Source organism: Physeter macrocephalus, chromosome 16 (genome assembly GCF_002837175.3).
Source record: "Physeter macrocephalus isolate SW-GA chromosome 16, ASM283717v5, whole genome shotgun sequence".
Classification (NCBI taxonomy): Eukaryota; Metazoa; Chordata; class Mammalia; order Artiodactyla; family Physeteridae; genus Physeter; species Physeter macrocephalus.
Window position 1 is genome coordinate 45,062,294 of NC_041229.1, and position 15,196 is coordinate 45,077,489.

Sequence of the window (15,196 nt, forward strand, 5' to 3'; positions counted from 1 at the left end):
CAGAACATTAGTCGCAGATCAATAAAGGCTTTTTTTTTTTTTTTTTTTTTTTTTTTTTGCGGTACGTTGGCCTCTCACTGCTGTGGCCTCTCCCGTTGCGGAGCACAGGCTCCGGACGCGCAAGCTCAGCGGCCATGGCTCACGCGCCCAGCTGCTCCGCAGCATGTGGGATCTTCCCACACTGGGGCACGAACTCGTGTCCCCTGCATCGGCAGGTGGACTGTCAACCACTGCGCCACCAGGGAAGCCCCAAGGCTTTTTAAAGCCAAATGAAGTTGTAAGTGTTCTCAACCATATGTGGGAAGAGTCAGTGTATACACCGTTGTAGGGTAGAACCCTACCTGATCATATGCTTCTGGACAGCATTCTCTTATTAGGAATAAAAGTAGAAGAGTGTTCTTCTGCTACTGATTTCAGTGTATTTTTTAAAGTGTACATTTGACCAGAACCATTATCAGGACCATGTTTTCTTTTCCTTCTAAAAAATCAGCCACTCTGGTCAGTAGTTAGATAATGTGATAAGGATCATAATTTCAATAAGCAGAGCAGAACATACACAAGATACTTGATTTTAAAATTTCTCTTAACACAATCAAGTAGTTCCAGATAAACATATTTTGCAGAGTGATAAAATGCCATGTTCTTTTAGTAAATCCAACTGAAAAAGTAATGGGGAGTAGCAGAGTTTAACAAATTTAAGAAAAATGATAAAGTGGAGTTGACTTTACATAATAGGGCAGTCAAACACTTTGAGTGATACTTGTTAACATAAAAGGCTTGCTGGATTTTACCGTAAGCCTCAGGGTATTTCCTACAGTGGTGCTGGGGAATCCATGCTGGGTGTGTAACTCAAGAAAGCTCACCTATTTAATGAATAAAGCGTGTGAGATTTTTTTTCTACAGATTTTAGAAGTATCTTTTAAATGAAAAATAATTTATTTTTAAAAAAGAAAAATTATCAAAATATAAGCAGTGTTTTACTATTCAAGTTTAGGTGCCTTATGTAAACTACACCATAATCCACTCAACCTACTGCAATTGCAGAAATATCTGACAAATTTTTGCCATTTATACCCTCCACTGTTACTCTACAAATCAGTTGGATTTCCAGGAGTCTCCCTTAACTCATACCAGACCCTACCACTTGTTTCCTTTTGCCCTCTTCAGAGAGGCTTTCATGAGGTTGTTTCTTAGGGTTGTTCCTGCTAGTTTGCTGAGCGGGTGTTACGTGCAAGGTATTCTGTTAGGTTCCTTCTCCGCCTTCTGTTCCCCCAGATCAGCCTGCAGCTCAACAGAACAGACAGCTTCCACATCATTCTCCCTGCACTCCAACTCTGGAACAGTTGTGACACCACTTTTATTGCTAGGAACTTGCTTTTATTAAGTTCTACTTATTCAGGCCTCACCTGGAAAATAAGCAGCATTTTTCATGAATTGAGGTTCTTCGACCTTTTTTTCCGTGGTTTTAACTGCTTAAGAAATTAGGGGTGGAGTGGAGATTTTTTTTTTTTTTTTTACATAGGAGGACTTCAAGCTAGATAAAAGCTTGGAAGGAAATCTTGACACTGGAAATTTATACATAGTTTGAGTTAGGCAGGAAGCACTAGGTTTATATATATATATATATATATATATATATATTTTTTTTTTTTTTTTTTTTTTTTTTTTTTTTCAATATGCGGGCCTCTCACTGCCGTGGCCTCTCCCGTTGCGGAGCACAGGCTCCGGACGCGCAGGCCCAGCGGCCATGGCTCACGGGCCCAGCCGCCCCGCGGCACATGGGACCCTCCCGGACCGGGGCACGAACCCACGCCCCCCGCATCGGTAGGCGGACTCCTAACCACTGCGCCACCAGGGAAACCCAGGTTTATATTTTTGAAAGACACTTTTTTTCTACTCAACTTCCAGCATAGTTTCAGTTATCAGAAAACTTTGGCGGGGTTACAAACTCAAATGAATTTAGGGCTCACCCAGGCAAATACCTAAGCATTTAAAACAACTTTTGTAAAACAATAAGGAGTTACTCAACCTATGGCAAAATGGAAACTTTCCTAGAGACATTCAGATTCAGTTTTCCTTCAAAATAATGCGCTGGCCAAAATAAAAGACTATCTGCACAAGCCAGTTTCTAAGACTATCAAATTTTAATAGCATTACCATTTGATTATAATTGGCACACTCCAATAAATTCACACCCTTTAAAAGTACCTGCAGATGAAAAACAACCAACCTCTTATATAGAAACACAATGTAACAAAACAATGTAAAGGATGTTTGATTATGGCTGACTTTGTGATGGGTGGGTAAGCGATTGTTTTTTTCTTCTTTACACTTCTGTGGAATTTTGTGTGTGTGTGTGTGTGGTACGCGGGCCTCTCACTGTTGTGGCCTCTCCCGTTGCGGAGCACAGGCTCCGGACGCGCAGGCTCAGCGGCCATGGCTCTTGGGCCCAGCTGCTTCGCGGCATGTGGGATCTTCCCGGACCGGTGCACAAACCCGTGTCCCCTGCATCCGCAGGCGGATTCTCAACCACTGCGCCACCAGGGAAGCCCACTTCTGTGGAATTTGTTCACAGCTGCTCCGCGGCATGTGGGATCTTCCCGGACCGGTGCACAAACCCGTGTCCCCTGCATCCGCAGGCGGATTCTCAACCACTGCGCCACCAGGGAAGCCCACTTCTGTGGAATTTGTTCATTTTTTACCATGAGCATGTATAAAGCTCCTCTACACCATCCTCTACCGAATTGCCAAGGAAGGAAGTGGTATGAAACAAACTCAGCTTCAAAGAATACTCTCAAGTTGAATAGCTTTCTAACCTTTTACTGTTTCTCATTTTACTTTCTCTGAGGCTGTAAAAGGGGGCAGTAGCGAATGAACTCAGATTTTATTTTGAACATTAAGCTACTCAAGGGCTGAAGAAGATGCATAGAAGGGAAACTAGACTCATTAGGCTGAAAACTGAATTTGGGGATAGTTAAGCAGACTTCACTGATTTCTAATTGAGTTTTTGTTTGGGACCTACCAGTCTTAGTAGAACTATAAGCTAAAAACACTACCGTGAGTATTTCTAAAGCAGGTTGGTACTCAAAACAAGAACAGTATGTTGGGAAATCCGTACCAGAGGATTTATTTACCCATTTTGTGTGCTAGTGACTTACAAATTTCAAGCTTGTCACAACAGTTAGAAATGTGAATCGTGTTCCTACAGTAAAGGATTTGGGAGTCTCGTGCGATTTTTCTGTTGTGCCTTCTGGGTTCATTTTTAAGATATAACAAACTTTCAGAATATTTGTTATTGGGATAGATTTACCTGTTTTAATATAGATTCAACACACCAAGATGAGTTTGTCTTTTTTTAAAAAAATAACTTGATGTTTACTTTTAAAAGTGTTTAAATTGAGGAAAAGAATCAGAAGTTAAGCACTTAATACATGTCTAGCTATTTGTTTTCTTTTATGATGTTGCTTAATCTCAACGTAATGACTCAGTTTTCCATTGTAAACCCTTCGTAGGATGTCACTGATTTTATCAGTCAGTTTTTCATGCAACTGGGAACTGTGGGGATATATGATATGCCACATCTGAGGAACAGACTGGGTGAGCTCCATTGAAATATTTTTAACTTTCTTACTAAAAGCAAGCTTCCCTCCTCCTTGGTGGCTTATGAAAATGAATGTTGATTTACTCATCAGGGAGAGGAAGATGGAGAACAGAGAGATTATGGCTTTCTTATAGATTTCTTGCTTGAGCCTGCTTATTTGCTACTTCTTATCTGCCTGCACTATTTATTTTCATGTTAGTATGTTCTGTTTGCACACATCAAATTAGCTTTCTCAAGCATGATGCTCATAATGTAAGTGGACATGAAACCAAAAAGATAAAGACCCGGTTAAGGAAAGGTTGGCTCAAATTCAGTTCACATCCTTGAAGTAGCTATGCTGCCTGAGGTTGCTCATTCTTTTCTAAAAAGACTCAAGAGGGACCCATGTGAACCATGGCATTTTAGTTGTCTTCCAGTAGAGAAGGTGGCTCTTCCAGAGAAATTGACATACCTGTCAGTCATCCCTTTGAGACATCACCTATCTTTTTTTAAACTGGTTCCTTCTCAGAACAGACTATTGACTAGGGAGAAGAGGATCTTTTTCACTCTGTACATTCTCCTCACACTTTCAGAATAGATGTTTTAATCATTGCTCTCTCTGGATCCATAAATTTAGATGTCTAAAATTTTGATGGAAAAATGGGTGGTTAGAGAGAAAAAGTTGATGGGGACTTACCCTCCCTTACATTTCATATAACAGATTTTCCCTTTTCCCTTCCTCTTTTACTTAGCTCTTAAGTAAGGAAGTGAGATATGAAAAAGGGAACTGGGGCAAGTGTTGAAAGCACCATAGCCTTATCCAGTATCAGCGTTTTTCAAACTGTTTAATGGGCCAGCGGTGGCCCACCCATGTGCCAGGAAGGAATTGCTCATAAGTTGTATCACTTCATCTTGTTAAGCTTTAAAGGTTGTTCTAGGCAGCCACTAATAACACATCAAAGTGAAAATTAGAGCTGAAACCAATAAGCTGTTTCTTCTGAATTTATTTCTGGTAGTTGAATAAGTGTAGACTGCCTTAAATAGTTTCCTTTCAGAACCTCTCAGAATCTTTAATATATTGTATGGTGGTAGCTGAGGAGGGAGATATAATAGGAAGGTTTTCTAAAATAAGTTTACCAGGGCTTCCCTGGTGACGCAGTGGTTGAGAGTCCGCTGGCCGATGCAGGGGACACGGGTTCGTGCCCCGGTCCGGGAGGATCCCACGTGCCGCGGAGCGGCTGGGCCCGTGAGCCGTGGCCGCCGAGCCTGCGCCGCGTCCGGAGCCTGTGCTCTGCAACGGGAGAGGCCACAAGAGTGAGAGGCCCGCGTACCACAAAAAAAAAAAAATAAAAAAATAAAATAAGTTTACCATTATTTCTTCACAAAAATTTAAGGTATTCTCAGAGTGCAGTTTACAAAATTCTGTCTTAAAACTTTAATCTTTCTCCTTATTAGGGAGATGCTTCTACCAGCAGAAAAGATTGACCCTAGTATTTGCTCTGTAAATGGGATAAATAGCCTTGTACCTAGAAATATTGATCAAAGTAGCATTCAGTCTACATTTAGAATTTGTAAGGTGTATATGTTATTATGTCTCGGTTGCTAGATTAGCCTCTTTCTTAACTACATTTCAAAACTATATTAGGCTTATTTGGTAGCATTTAATTTAAAATGCATCTGCATGTGCTTCTTGAGCATGTTGGCTGCATGCACGATATGTATTGCTTAAGCATTCAGCTTTTGAGAGTGGTGGCTTTTTGTGAATGTCTTAAGTAGCATTAAAAAATACCAGCATCTGAAATACTAAATACTAGTATTTTTTTTCACTTAAATAAATTAATATGTTTAAATTTTTAAAAGACATTATGATCCTTGTTGGCTTGTAACTCTAGTTTTTATTGTCTTTTAGTTATTAAATAGAGCATCTGTTGAGGGGCTCTTTTAAAACCACAGCCAAAAACAGACTTTGGGGCTAAGAGGCAAGAGGCAGAGCAGCATGCGGCAGTGGACCTACCTACCTCTAACAGCTAGCAGAGGCCTCTAGCAGCTACAGACCCTTCTGGAGTCTTTATGTGCATGTAACATACAAAGGAGTCCTGGTAACATACCTCAAGGCAGCTGCCCTCTTGAACACTTCCTTGGAAAGCAGCAACTGCCATTTTGGAATGTGAACAACCAAAGACCAAGCAGGAAAAAGAAAAAAAATCTGGAAGTCTTAGGTGGCTTCACCATTCAGCCTTTGAATAAAAGGAACAATATGCAACACACATTTCTTTCTTATTTTCTCTTTTGAAAACTCTTTTGTTGAAATGATTTTTTCAGACTGCTTTTAGGACTTGACTTATTTGTTTTATTTTGTTAACAGTGCAAATTTTACTCACAGTTAAATGAACTTCCCAAGTGCCTTCTCTTTCTCTATTTACCTTGAGGAGCCCCAACACCTATTATAAGAATAAAATTAGGTTTCAGAATATCTTGAGATGTACAGATACATTATGGGTGGGAAGATGGTCCCAGGGGGACATGTTTGGGGGAGGAGGCTTTCTGAGATAAACCAGACCGCTGAAGGGTCTCTTTTTATAGATCATAGATCTGCAGTACCCCTGTCCAGAAAGATGGTATGATTAATACATTTTTTTGGGTGTTTTTTAAAATTAGGTGCCAGCCTTTTGCTAAGAACTTGACATGCTTTATGTTACAAAAATCCCATGAAGTAGATATTACTAGCTTCAATTTTCAGATAGGGAAAATTAGTCTCATACAGTGCTTAAACTCACACAGCTTCTAACTGTAGAATGATATGGGCTATTTGTCAAGTTTGTTTCACAAAGAAGTATTGGTACTTGAAGTCACATTTGGGCAGGTTTTCTGGTGAATCCTAGTCTGTAAGCATCACAAATGTTAGTTCAGTGCACTGCATTGGCTCTTGTTGAAATTTTAGGAGAAGAATTGGCTTGAACCTTAGATTTCCTTACCAAATGAGGCTACTGACTTTCTTTCCTACGCTCAGGTCCCTTATTCAAGACAAAAATGTACTTTCTCCTTCTCTTTATGGTTCTCCAAATTGAAGGAGAGTTTTGTAAACTTCAAGTTAAGTAGGCTTGCTAAGTTTACTTCTTTTAATTACACTATTGTTCAAACTGATTGCTGTCTTTTAGGTCTTTCCTGCTAATAAACAATGGACTAGTTTCCTCCTCATTTCTTTAGAGCTGATTAAATATCAGCCTTGGCAAACCAAAAATGTGGGGCTACACCTGATTCTTATTGTCTGGGAGGACTTTTCTGCATCCCTTGAATTGCTTCTTGAGTGGAGGAGTCTTTCTCTAGATAGTAGGTTGTCATCATTACTTTATTGGTTCAGATAATTATTTATATCATTTGAGAGGCACTGGTCTGCTGTTCTGGGAAGGTTATATCTTATAAAAACTAAATAAGAGTACATCCGACTGCCACCTGGCTACTTTCTTCTATCCTGATAATTCTTTATCACTCAGGATCTCGATGCCACCTCTGTGAAATTCCCCAGCTTTCTCCCTTACTGGGAGGAATGCCATTATTTTGGTTCCAGTTGTACTTTGCAGGTGTCTCTGCCCTGGTAGTACTAACTATGCTGTAAATGGAATGACTTGATAGCGTGTCGTCTTCTTCCAGACTGAAGATCTGTGTATCTTCAGCACCTAATGCATGTAGAACTTTATCTTGGAACTTCAGTTTGGAAAATTATCCACGTGTCTCTTGTCTTTTCAAAGACTTCAGAAGTAATGCCAGCTTACAAAGAATTAATTCTATAGGGTTCTAGAAGCCCAAATCAGGAACGGTGCTATGTTTATATTTTTGGTCCTCTGTTCTAAAAAAAATATTAGGTTACATACTTACAGGGTTCTGTAAGAGTTGTGTATTTTCAAACTGATTGTCCGGATGTAAATACTGACAAAGCAACCAGTGTGTATAAGAATATATTTAGCAAGGCATCTAAAATCACCCCTACTAAAGTGTTTTTTTTCCCCCTGTTTCTTTGAGTATCTTTGCATCTAAATGTTTGTTTTGATTATGGAAGGGAAAACTTGGGTACAAAACTGCAGGTATTTGTGTTAGTAGGCCCCATAATAGATTACTGTTTAGCATTCTCTGTTGTAATTGCCTGTTTGTCATTTCCTCTGGCCTTTAAATCCCTTGAGGGCAGTGATCAACGCTGTATTAATAACCATTTTATTCCTTATGTATAGTTCAATATGTGATAAATAATAGGCCTTCAATAAATATTTGTAAGAGAAAGAAAATTGAATAATATACGATTGTGTTGTTCCATTGTTTTATTGTTGTGTTTCTGAAAGTATTTTTACCTTTGTGTCCTTAGAGGCTATGGTGGACCCTCAGGCCATAGTTGTTGAATGACTTTGTAGAAAACAGATGAGACTTTAACATTTTATTCTGCTTATATATTATATTTTAATTTTTGTGTGAGACTGTAGAGGTTAAGATAAACCTCAGAGTTAAAAATAGTAAAGTTCTAACTTTCAGAATTACTAAAAAGTAAATTAGCTGTCAGGGGAAATAGTGAGCTTTATCTGTGACTGCAGTGGTTCCCCAAAGCCTGGATAACCAAGGACTCAAACTAGCCTAGGGTGCTGTGGGCTGTGCCCCGCCCCCCTTAAGAAGCACCAGCTAAAGGTTAGAGTCGATGAACTCTAAGATTTCTTCCAACCTTACAGTTTAAGAGATTATGAGCAAGTAAGTGAGGAATTAGCCAAGGAACTTTGTCTACCTTGCTGGGTGTCAAATTGCTGTTTTCTTTTTTTGTTTGTTTTTGTTTTTTGCGGTACTCGGGCCTCTCACTGCCGCGGCCTCTCCCGTCGCGGAGCACAGGCTCCGGACGCGCAGGCTCAGCGGCCATGGCTCACGGGCCCAGCCGCTCCGCGGCACCCGGGATCCTCCCAGACCGGGGCACGAACCCGTGTCCCCTGCATCGGTAGGCGGACTCTCAACCACTGCGCCACCAGGGAAGCCCTGCTGTTTTCTTAACTAGTTGTGGAACATATGTTTTGGTTTAAATGGAACATCTTTTCAGCCCCGGAAATAAATTTATGATCCTCCATTTTCATATGTAAATCTGATTGCCAGTTCCTTCAGTAAATGCTGGAGGTTATTTGGTTGCAACCACTGCAGCAATTTCCTGGCAGTTTCACAATTCATTAAAATTCAACTTTTTAAATAAATGGTTAAGTCTAGTTAGTGGGCAGAAAACGAAAGCTAATCCTTGAAACTGACAGGGAAGTTTGTTTCTGAGGTAAGATGTGACACTCTTGGTTGGGTTGGAAAAATATCAGTTTAGGAAAATATGCCTTGTTCTCCTTTGTTGCCACCTAATGGCTTCATTCACACTCCAGGCCTGACAGCAGATGGAAGCAGTTAATTTGCACTTACGTAGACATGTACAGTAAACAAACGGCAAAAAATTGAATAAACACTCTTTGTTCTTCAGTATTGCTGGAATGTGATCTCTTTATATGTACGGTGTATCATCAAACCATTTAACTTCATGCAAGGTGTTCTTTTCTGAAATGGTGAATGATATTGATGGATTAGACCTAGATGTCCAAATTTTTAATAGGTATTCCACAGTATGTATACATACATTAAAAAAATTATATACATGTACTACTATACTAACATGTTTGCTATCGAACATGAAATAATATTAAATAATTAAATATTTGATTTCTTGTCACAAAAATATGTCCTGCCAAAATATATCTCATTATGATATTCTTTGGAAACAATGTAAAACTATGTTTCATTATCATGATTTTGTTGCCAAAAGCAATGTAAGGATTTCTGTTTCGGATCATTTTTATTACTGCCAATTTTCAACATTTGGAAACAATTTTCTAGTTAAAATGTTTCAAGTAAAGAATTTTAATTTTGACACATTTTGTTAAAAGTATGGAAGTGTCACTGGTAGAGTTTAGAAGAATTACTGTTTGGTATTTAAATGATGTTTGGTGTTAAATGATGACAATTTAATGGGCAAATTTTAAAACGGAGACGTTTGCTTTATTGATAAAACAGATTAAAAAGTGAATACCGCAACACTGGAACCATTTCAAAACATGTTTTCAAAAACTCATACCAGGAATAGGGCAAATGTAAGCTTTGTTATTTTCTTATGTTTTCTTATATTTACATCATTAGTATTTGCAAATCCTGGTTTCTTTGCAAGTATTATTTTAAGCCACTTGTTCATTTTGTGCGGGTTAGCTTAATTACATCAGATGTACATAAGTGAGTTTAAGCAGGCACATGTAAAAGGGAATGTGCTGTGTCCTAACCATCTTTAGGCAGCATACTGCATATAACAGGTGAACATCTGACATTGGAACTGAGTGGGGTTATCAGTGTTGCTTTGTATATTAAATAATAGTGGAGGTTGGTTTTCAATTTTATTTCTATGCTACAAATAGAAATAGAAATTATAAGATTTTTCTTTCTAATATTTTAATGGATTGTCTTCTCATTTTGGAAAAATCACCGGTTGATGGGATAAAACCCATATCAGCTGCTCAGTTGACAGTTTGGGCTAGCGTATAAGTTCTTTGACAGCATGAGTAAAGTCTTAAATGGCTTTGTATCCCATGTGGTAACAGGTGGTAGTGTTTATATTGTTACTTGTTTAGTGTTTTATAACTTTTTAAACTCTTCAAACTTCAGTGTCATCCTTATCCTCGATAGGAATCCAGTGAAGTAGATATCATTCCCATTATCAGCTGAAGAAACTGAGGCTCCTTAGTTGTGACTTGCTCAAGGTTACCATTTATGTAACATAAATGGTAAGTGGCAGAACAGGGATTTAAAGGGCAAAGTCCTTTTTCATTAAACATTTTTCTCATAGCTAGTGCATTACATAAAGGAAGTATTCAAATATTTGCTAAGTGTAATCAGGAAAACAGTGGAACAAAAGGTGTAAGTGATTTTTTCCCCCCTTAGTGTCAAAAAGCAGTTGAGAAAGAGATCCAGGATAAATAACTTAAGTTCTAAAATATCCCAACCTTTTCTTTTTCAGTTGGTTGACATTAGTAGGTAATTGGATGGAATTGGAGAATTGATAAAGTGAATGGGAAATTGAAGAAAGGTGGTTTCAAGAATGTTTGGCAACCCTATGTTAATCTTGAAGAAGCAAATGGAGAGTTACTGAATCCTAGTAGTTTTCTAAACTCAGTGCTAGGGTTTGGAATTTCTTCAAATTTTATGCAATTATCTATTTGTTGCAATAGAAATTGGCATAAATGAATAGAAACTTAAATTATGCCCTCTGTGCAAGGCAGTATTCAGAGACTGATGTTTATATAAATAAAATAAATGAAAACCCTTAGAAAAAAATTTAAGCTAAATTTCAAGCTGGATAGTGTGGCCAAAACTTCAACTTCTTAATTGGTAATAATGTCAGAAATTACAAGAGGTGTATTTTACAATAGCAAGAAAAATGACAAACATCGAGAACATTGAAATCAAGAAAATAACGGGGGCACAGTGTGTGGTCCTCTCAAATTAAGGTACTGAGTACTTGGCTTCTGGGGGTGTTAAATATCTCTTTTCTGCTAAGTTGTAGCTATCCTGCACAGTGGTATCACAGTCCTGTCCTACCTTTCATAAGGTAATTTCAAGTTCTAAAAGAAGACCAAATTATTTTAGACTGGGAAAACTACAGAATAAAATAAAATAAAAATTTTAAATGGAAAATAATTCCTTCAATTTAATGTATAAGAAGTGGTACATAAATGGATAGCATCTCTTAGTAATTTGCTTAAGTAAAAGCAGTTGTAGTGTTTTAGGATTTTTTAGGGTTACTTAGAATGTATAAATATTCTATGTAAGTAAGGAGTATGTCTAAATTATTTACCTGGCTTTATGAATAATAAATAAGAAATCCACAGATGTAAGGACTGTGTAGTTAGGAAACTTGAAGGGATATTTCGGAACTTTCAGGTCAACTTAAATTTACAAGTAGGGAAGCTGAGGTTTGGGCAGGAAAACTGACGTTTCTGAAGTAATACGAGAAGTTAGAACTTGGGTCTCTGTGACCCACTTCTTTTAATTATAAATTTCTTTTAATTATAAAAGTGTCACTCTTTTAATTATACATTTTTCTAAGTTTCTTGTGTTATTGTTTAAACAGGATGTGGCATTTGTTGTTCTTTCTATTATTCATTTATTTATTCACTCATTCAATAACTAATTGCTTTCTAGTACCAGTGTCCTAGTTAATGAATAAACAAAAAATCCTCTTCTCACAGTGGTTATGTGGAAAGAACAACACTCACAGGCTGTTAGGAAAATTAAATGGGTTAGTATATATAAAATACAACCTGTGAGGCTGAGTCTGTTATCATCCTGATTTTATAGATGAGGACATTGAAAGTACAGAGAGGGTAAGTAACTTGTTCAGGATCACACAGCCAGTAAGTGGCAGAGCTGGATCCAGTCCAGGTAGTCGAGCCTGCAGACCACGTCCTTTACCTCTGTCCTGTATCAAAAACCCTTGACAGAAAGGGTAAAAAGACTGGCCTAGTCAGGACACCATAGACACCTGAATAGTGGGAAATCACCATTAGGGCTACTGGAGAATTTAGGTGACCCCTAAAAAGGGTCTTGGGCAGCAGTTTGGATCTGACTCATGAGAGCCAATTAATTTCCAGCTTTTTTTTTTTAAAGGAAATAATGAATAAAGCAATGATTCTTGTAAACTTTAAACTCATATTTTAATTCTCTCTTCTCTAACTTTGCACAGTCACTTTTTTTTTCCAATGAAAAACATAATGCCTATTATCCCAAAAGATCATTGTGAGGCTCACATGATATAGATGAAAACCCTTTGCAAATTGCTTAAGCCTTTCCTGCATGGTTTCTAGGTATCTCCTCTCCCACCCGTGTTTTTGGCAATTGACCTGTATGTTTATTTCTCTAGCACTTTGTGAGAAGACGAAGTGTATGAAGAGATGTTGCATGGTATTTGGGAAGAATGCTTGGTTATAAATTCTAGTTCAACCATCTCTTTTAAGTCTCTTTTTTTGTCCCCCGAGACTGTATTATCTTCATGTTCTCTTGAACCTCTAAGATTTCTGAGTAATCTGTAGAATGTTTATAAAGTATGATGTGATAGGTAAATGTTAAGGTCCTGTAGTTCTGTAATATTGATGGTGAAGGGTATAGAGTTGTTGAACAAATATGAATGGTAAGGATCTTTAGCACAATCGGTCATGCTTCAGTGATATTTTTCCCCCTCCAACCAAAATAACAAATCAGCCTTTCCCTCACAGGGGAAGTTCATTTGGTGTTAGCCATCATAAGCTTATAAGTTGTGCCAACTAGGTGAACAAAAACCACACTGATGAGAAACATGGGGCCCATTTCTTCTAACTTGAATGCCCCTGACTCTTTTGGTACGTTGGGAAAGTCATTTCATCTGTGATCTAAATTTTCTGCTTAGGTGGGGAAATTTCCCAGGCTTTTTCAAGCATGGTTAACTTCCTGGACCACATGATTTGGGTTCAAATAAATAACCACATTATTTACATGTTTGTTTATTTCATTGAATTCGCAGCATCTTAAGGTCTGGGGGGGCTGCATCAATACATATGTGCATGTGTGCCTAGCCCTAGCACCTAGCATGATGCCTGGGAAATATTATGTGACCAATAAGCATTTGATAAATAAGTGAAAGAACCTAGCAAAATACAAAATAGGTTATATAAATCATGGTTTTTTTTCAGGAAGTGTAATCATAATCCTAGACAGGTCAGAGTTAGTCTCTAGCAACATCTGGACCATCCTTCGTAGGTGTCCTCTTCTAGGGCTCTGTAGGCTATGTTTCTTATCCTTAAGAAATAGGAATATTTTTTAAAGTGATGAATTTCACGAAATGTATATAACTATCTTCATTTCCCACCCAAAGACCATTTTCACCTTTCATTTTTTAAAAATCATATTTCATAAAAATTTTATTTATTCGCACTCCACTTAAGTACTATCTTGTAGTTTTTTCCTCTTAATATATCATAGGTTATTTTTCTTTCTTTTTTTTTTTTGGCTGCACTGCACAGCCTGTGGGATTTTATTTCCCCAAACAGGGATCGAACCTGGGCCCTTGGCTGTGAGAGCGTGGAGTCCTAACCACTGGACCACCAGGGAATTCCCATGTTTTCTTTTTTTTTTTATTGTTCTATACAGAGAGGTCAGCAAACTTTTTCTTAACAGGGTCAGATAGTAAATGTTTTAGGCTTTGTGAGCCTAATGGTCTCTGTGGGAGCTCCTCAGTCCTGCTGCTGTAGCACCAAAGCAGCCAGAGATAAGATATTCAATACTATAAACAAGTGGGTCTGGCTGTGTTCCAATAACACTGTATTTATAAAAGCAAGCAGCCTTCCCTAGCCTCTTCTACTATAATGAACATCTTCCTGTGTTTAGCCTTTTTTTTTCATTTATGTGTATTTGACAATTTCTACAAGGTAGCTTTGAAAAACTCTTAAAGCCTTGTCAGACTGCTTTCTAATACAGCACTGGTGTGGGGGAGCAGTGGCCTACCCCCGGCTGGCCTGTCTGCATCATACGAGGTTGCTAATATCGAACAGTTTTTGATCTATAAAAATAGTAGTTACAGATAGTTCAGCATAATAAATATAAACTTTATTAACCTTTTCATGCAACATACCCTCCAGTGTTGCAGCCTGGTCATGTCCTAGGCCTTTATTTCAGTGTTCCTGTATCCTGAGTTGGGGCTTTAGCAGGGAAATGAGTGGTGAGCCAAACTCATGCTAGTGGAGATATTCTTAGCCAGAGGTAGGGAGACTGGCTTCACAGTGTTATGAACCACCAAGGAAGAAACAAAATGTACATATGAATAGCCCAAAGTAACTTATCTTGTGTAGCTTAGTGGCATTGAATCCCAGGATTCAGACCTAGCTCCTTTGAATTCTAAGGCCATACATTTTTAACTCTATGCCTCAATATGATTTGAATTCAGAGTCAGATGCAGTAAGGTAGTTTTACCTTTAAGAGTAGTTTAGCCTACACATTCCTTTAAACTTGGGGTTTGCAAACTATCAGTCTGTTTTTTTTTTTTTTTTTCGGTATGCGGGCCTCTCACTGTTGTGGCCTCTCCCGTTGCGGAGCACAGGCTCCGGACACGCAGGCTCAGCGGCCATGGCTCACGGGCCCAGCCGCTCCGCGGCATGTGGGATCTTCCCGGACCGGGGCACGAACCCCTGTCCCCTGCATCGGCAGGCGGACTCTCAACCACTGCGCCACCAGGGAAACCCTATCAGTCTGTTTTTGTAAATGAAGTTTTATTGGAACACAATGTAGTTCATTCACTTATGTATTTCCTGTGTACCTTTCACACTGCAGTGGTAGAGTTGAGTGATGATGACAGAGGACTGATCACCTGCATTTACTGTTTGGCCCTTAAAAAGAAGTTTTGCCACCCCCTCAGCATAGGTAAAGTAGCATCCATTATATTAGATTGAGTCCACAAACTACGTCCTGAGGGCCAAAACCAACCGTGTACTTTTGTAAAGAAAAGCATTGAAACACAGCTGCTTGCCCTGCTGATTCGTTTGTGTT

The 15,196-nt window shown here is 38.6% G+C and overlaps 1 protein-coding gene across 2 annotated transcripts in view; it reads left to right on the top strand.

Moving 5' to 3' along the window:
• The window catches only part of CTSC (cathepsin C), a 44,943-nt gene that overhangs the window by 4,889 nt on the left and 24,858 nt on the right, over positions 1 to 15,196 (top strand). Inside the window, exons 3-4 of one of the 2 annotated variants that reach the window (XM_007121623.4) lie at positions 3,513 to 3,597; positions 5,490 to 7,825. The exons of the other annotated variant lie outside the window; for it this stretch is intronic. Of the exons in view, the coding sequence (XP_007121685.1) occupies positions 3,513 to 3,597; positions 5,490 to 5,500 (96 nt within the window). The 3' untranslated portion in view covers positions 5,501 to 7,825. Of the gene's footprint in view, positions 1 to 3,512; positions 3,598 to 5,489; positions 7,826 to 15,196 lie in introns of those variants that run through there. 2 annotated transcript variants of the gene reach the window in all.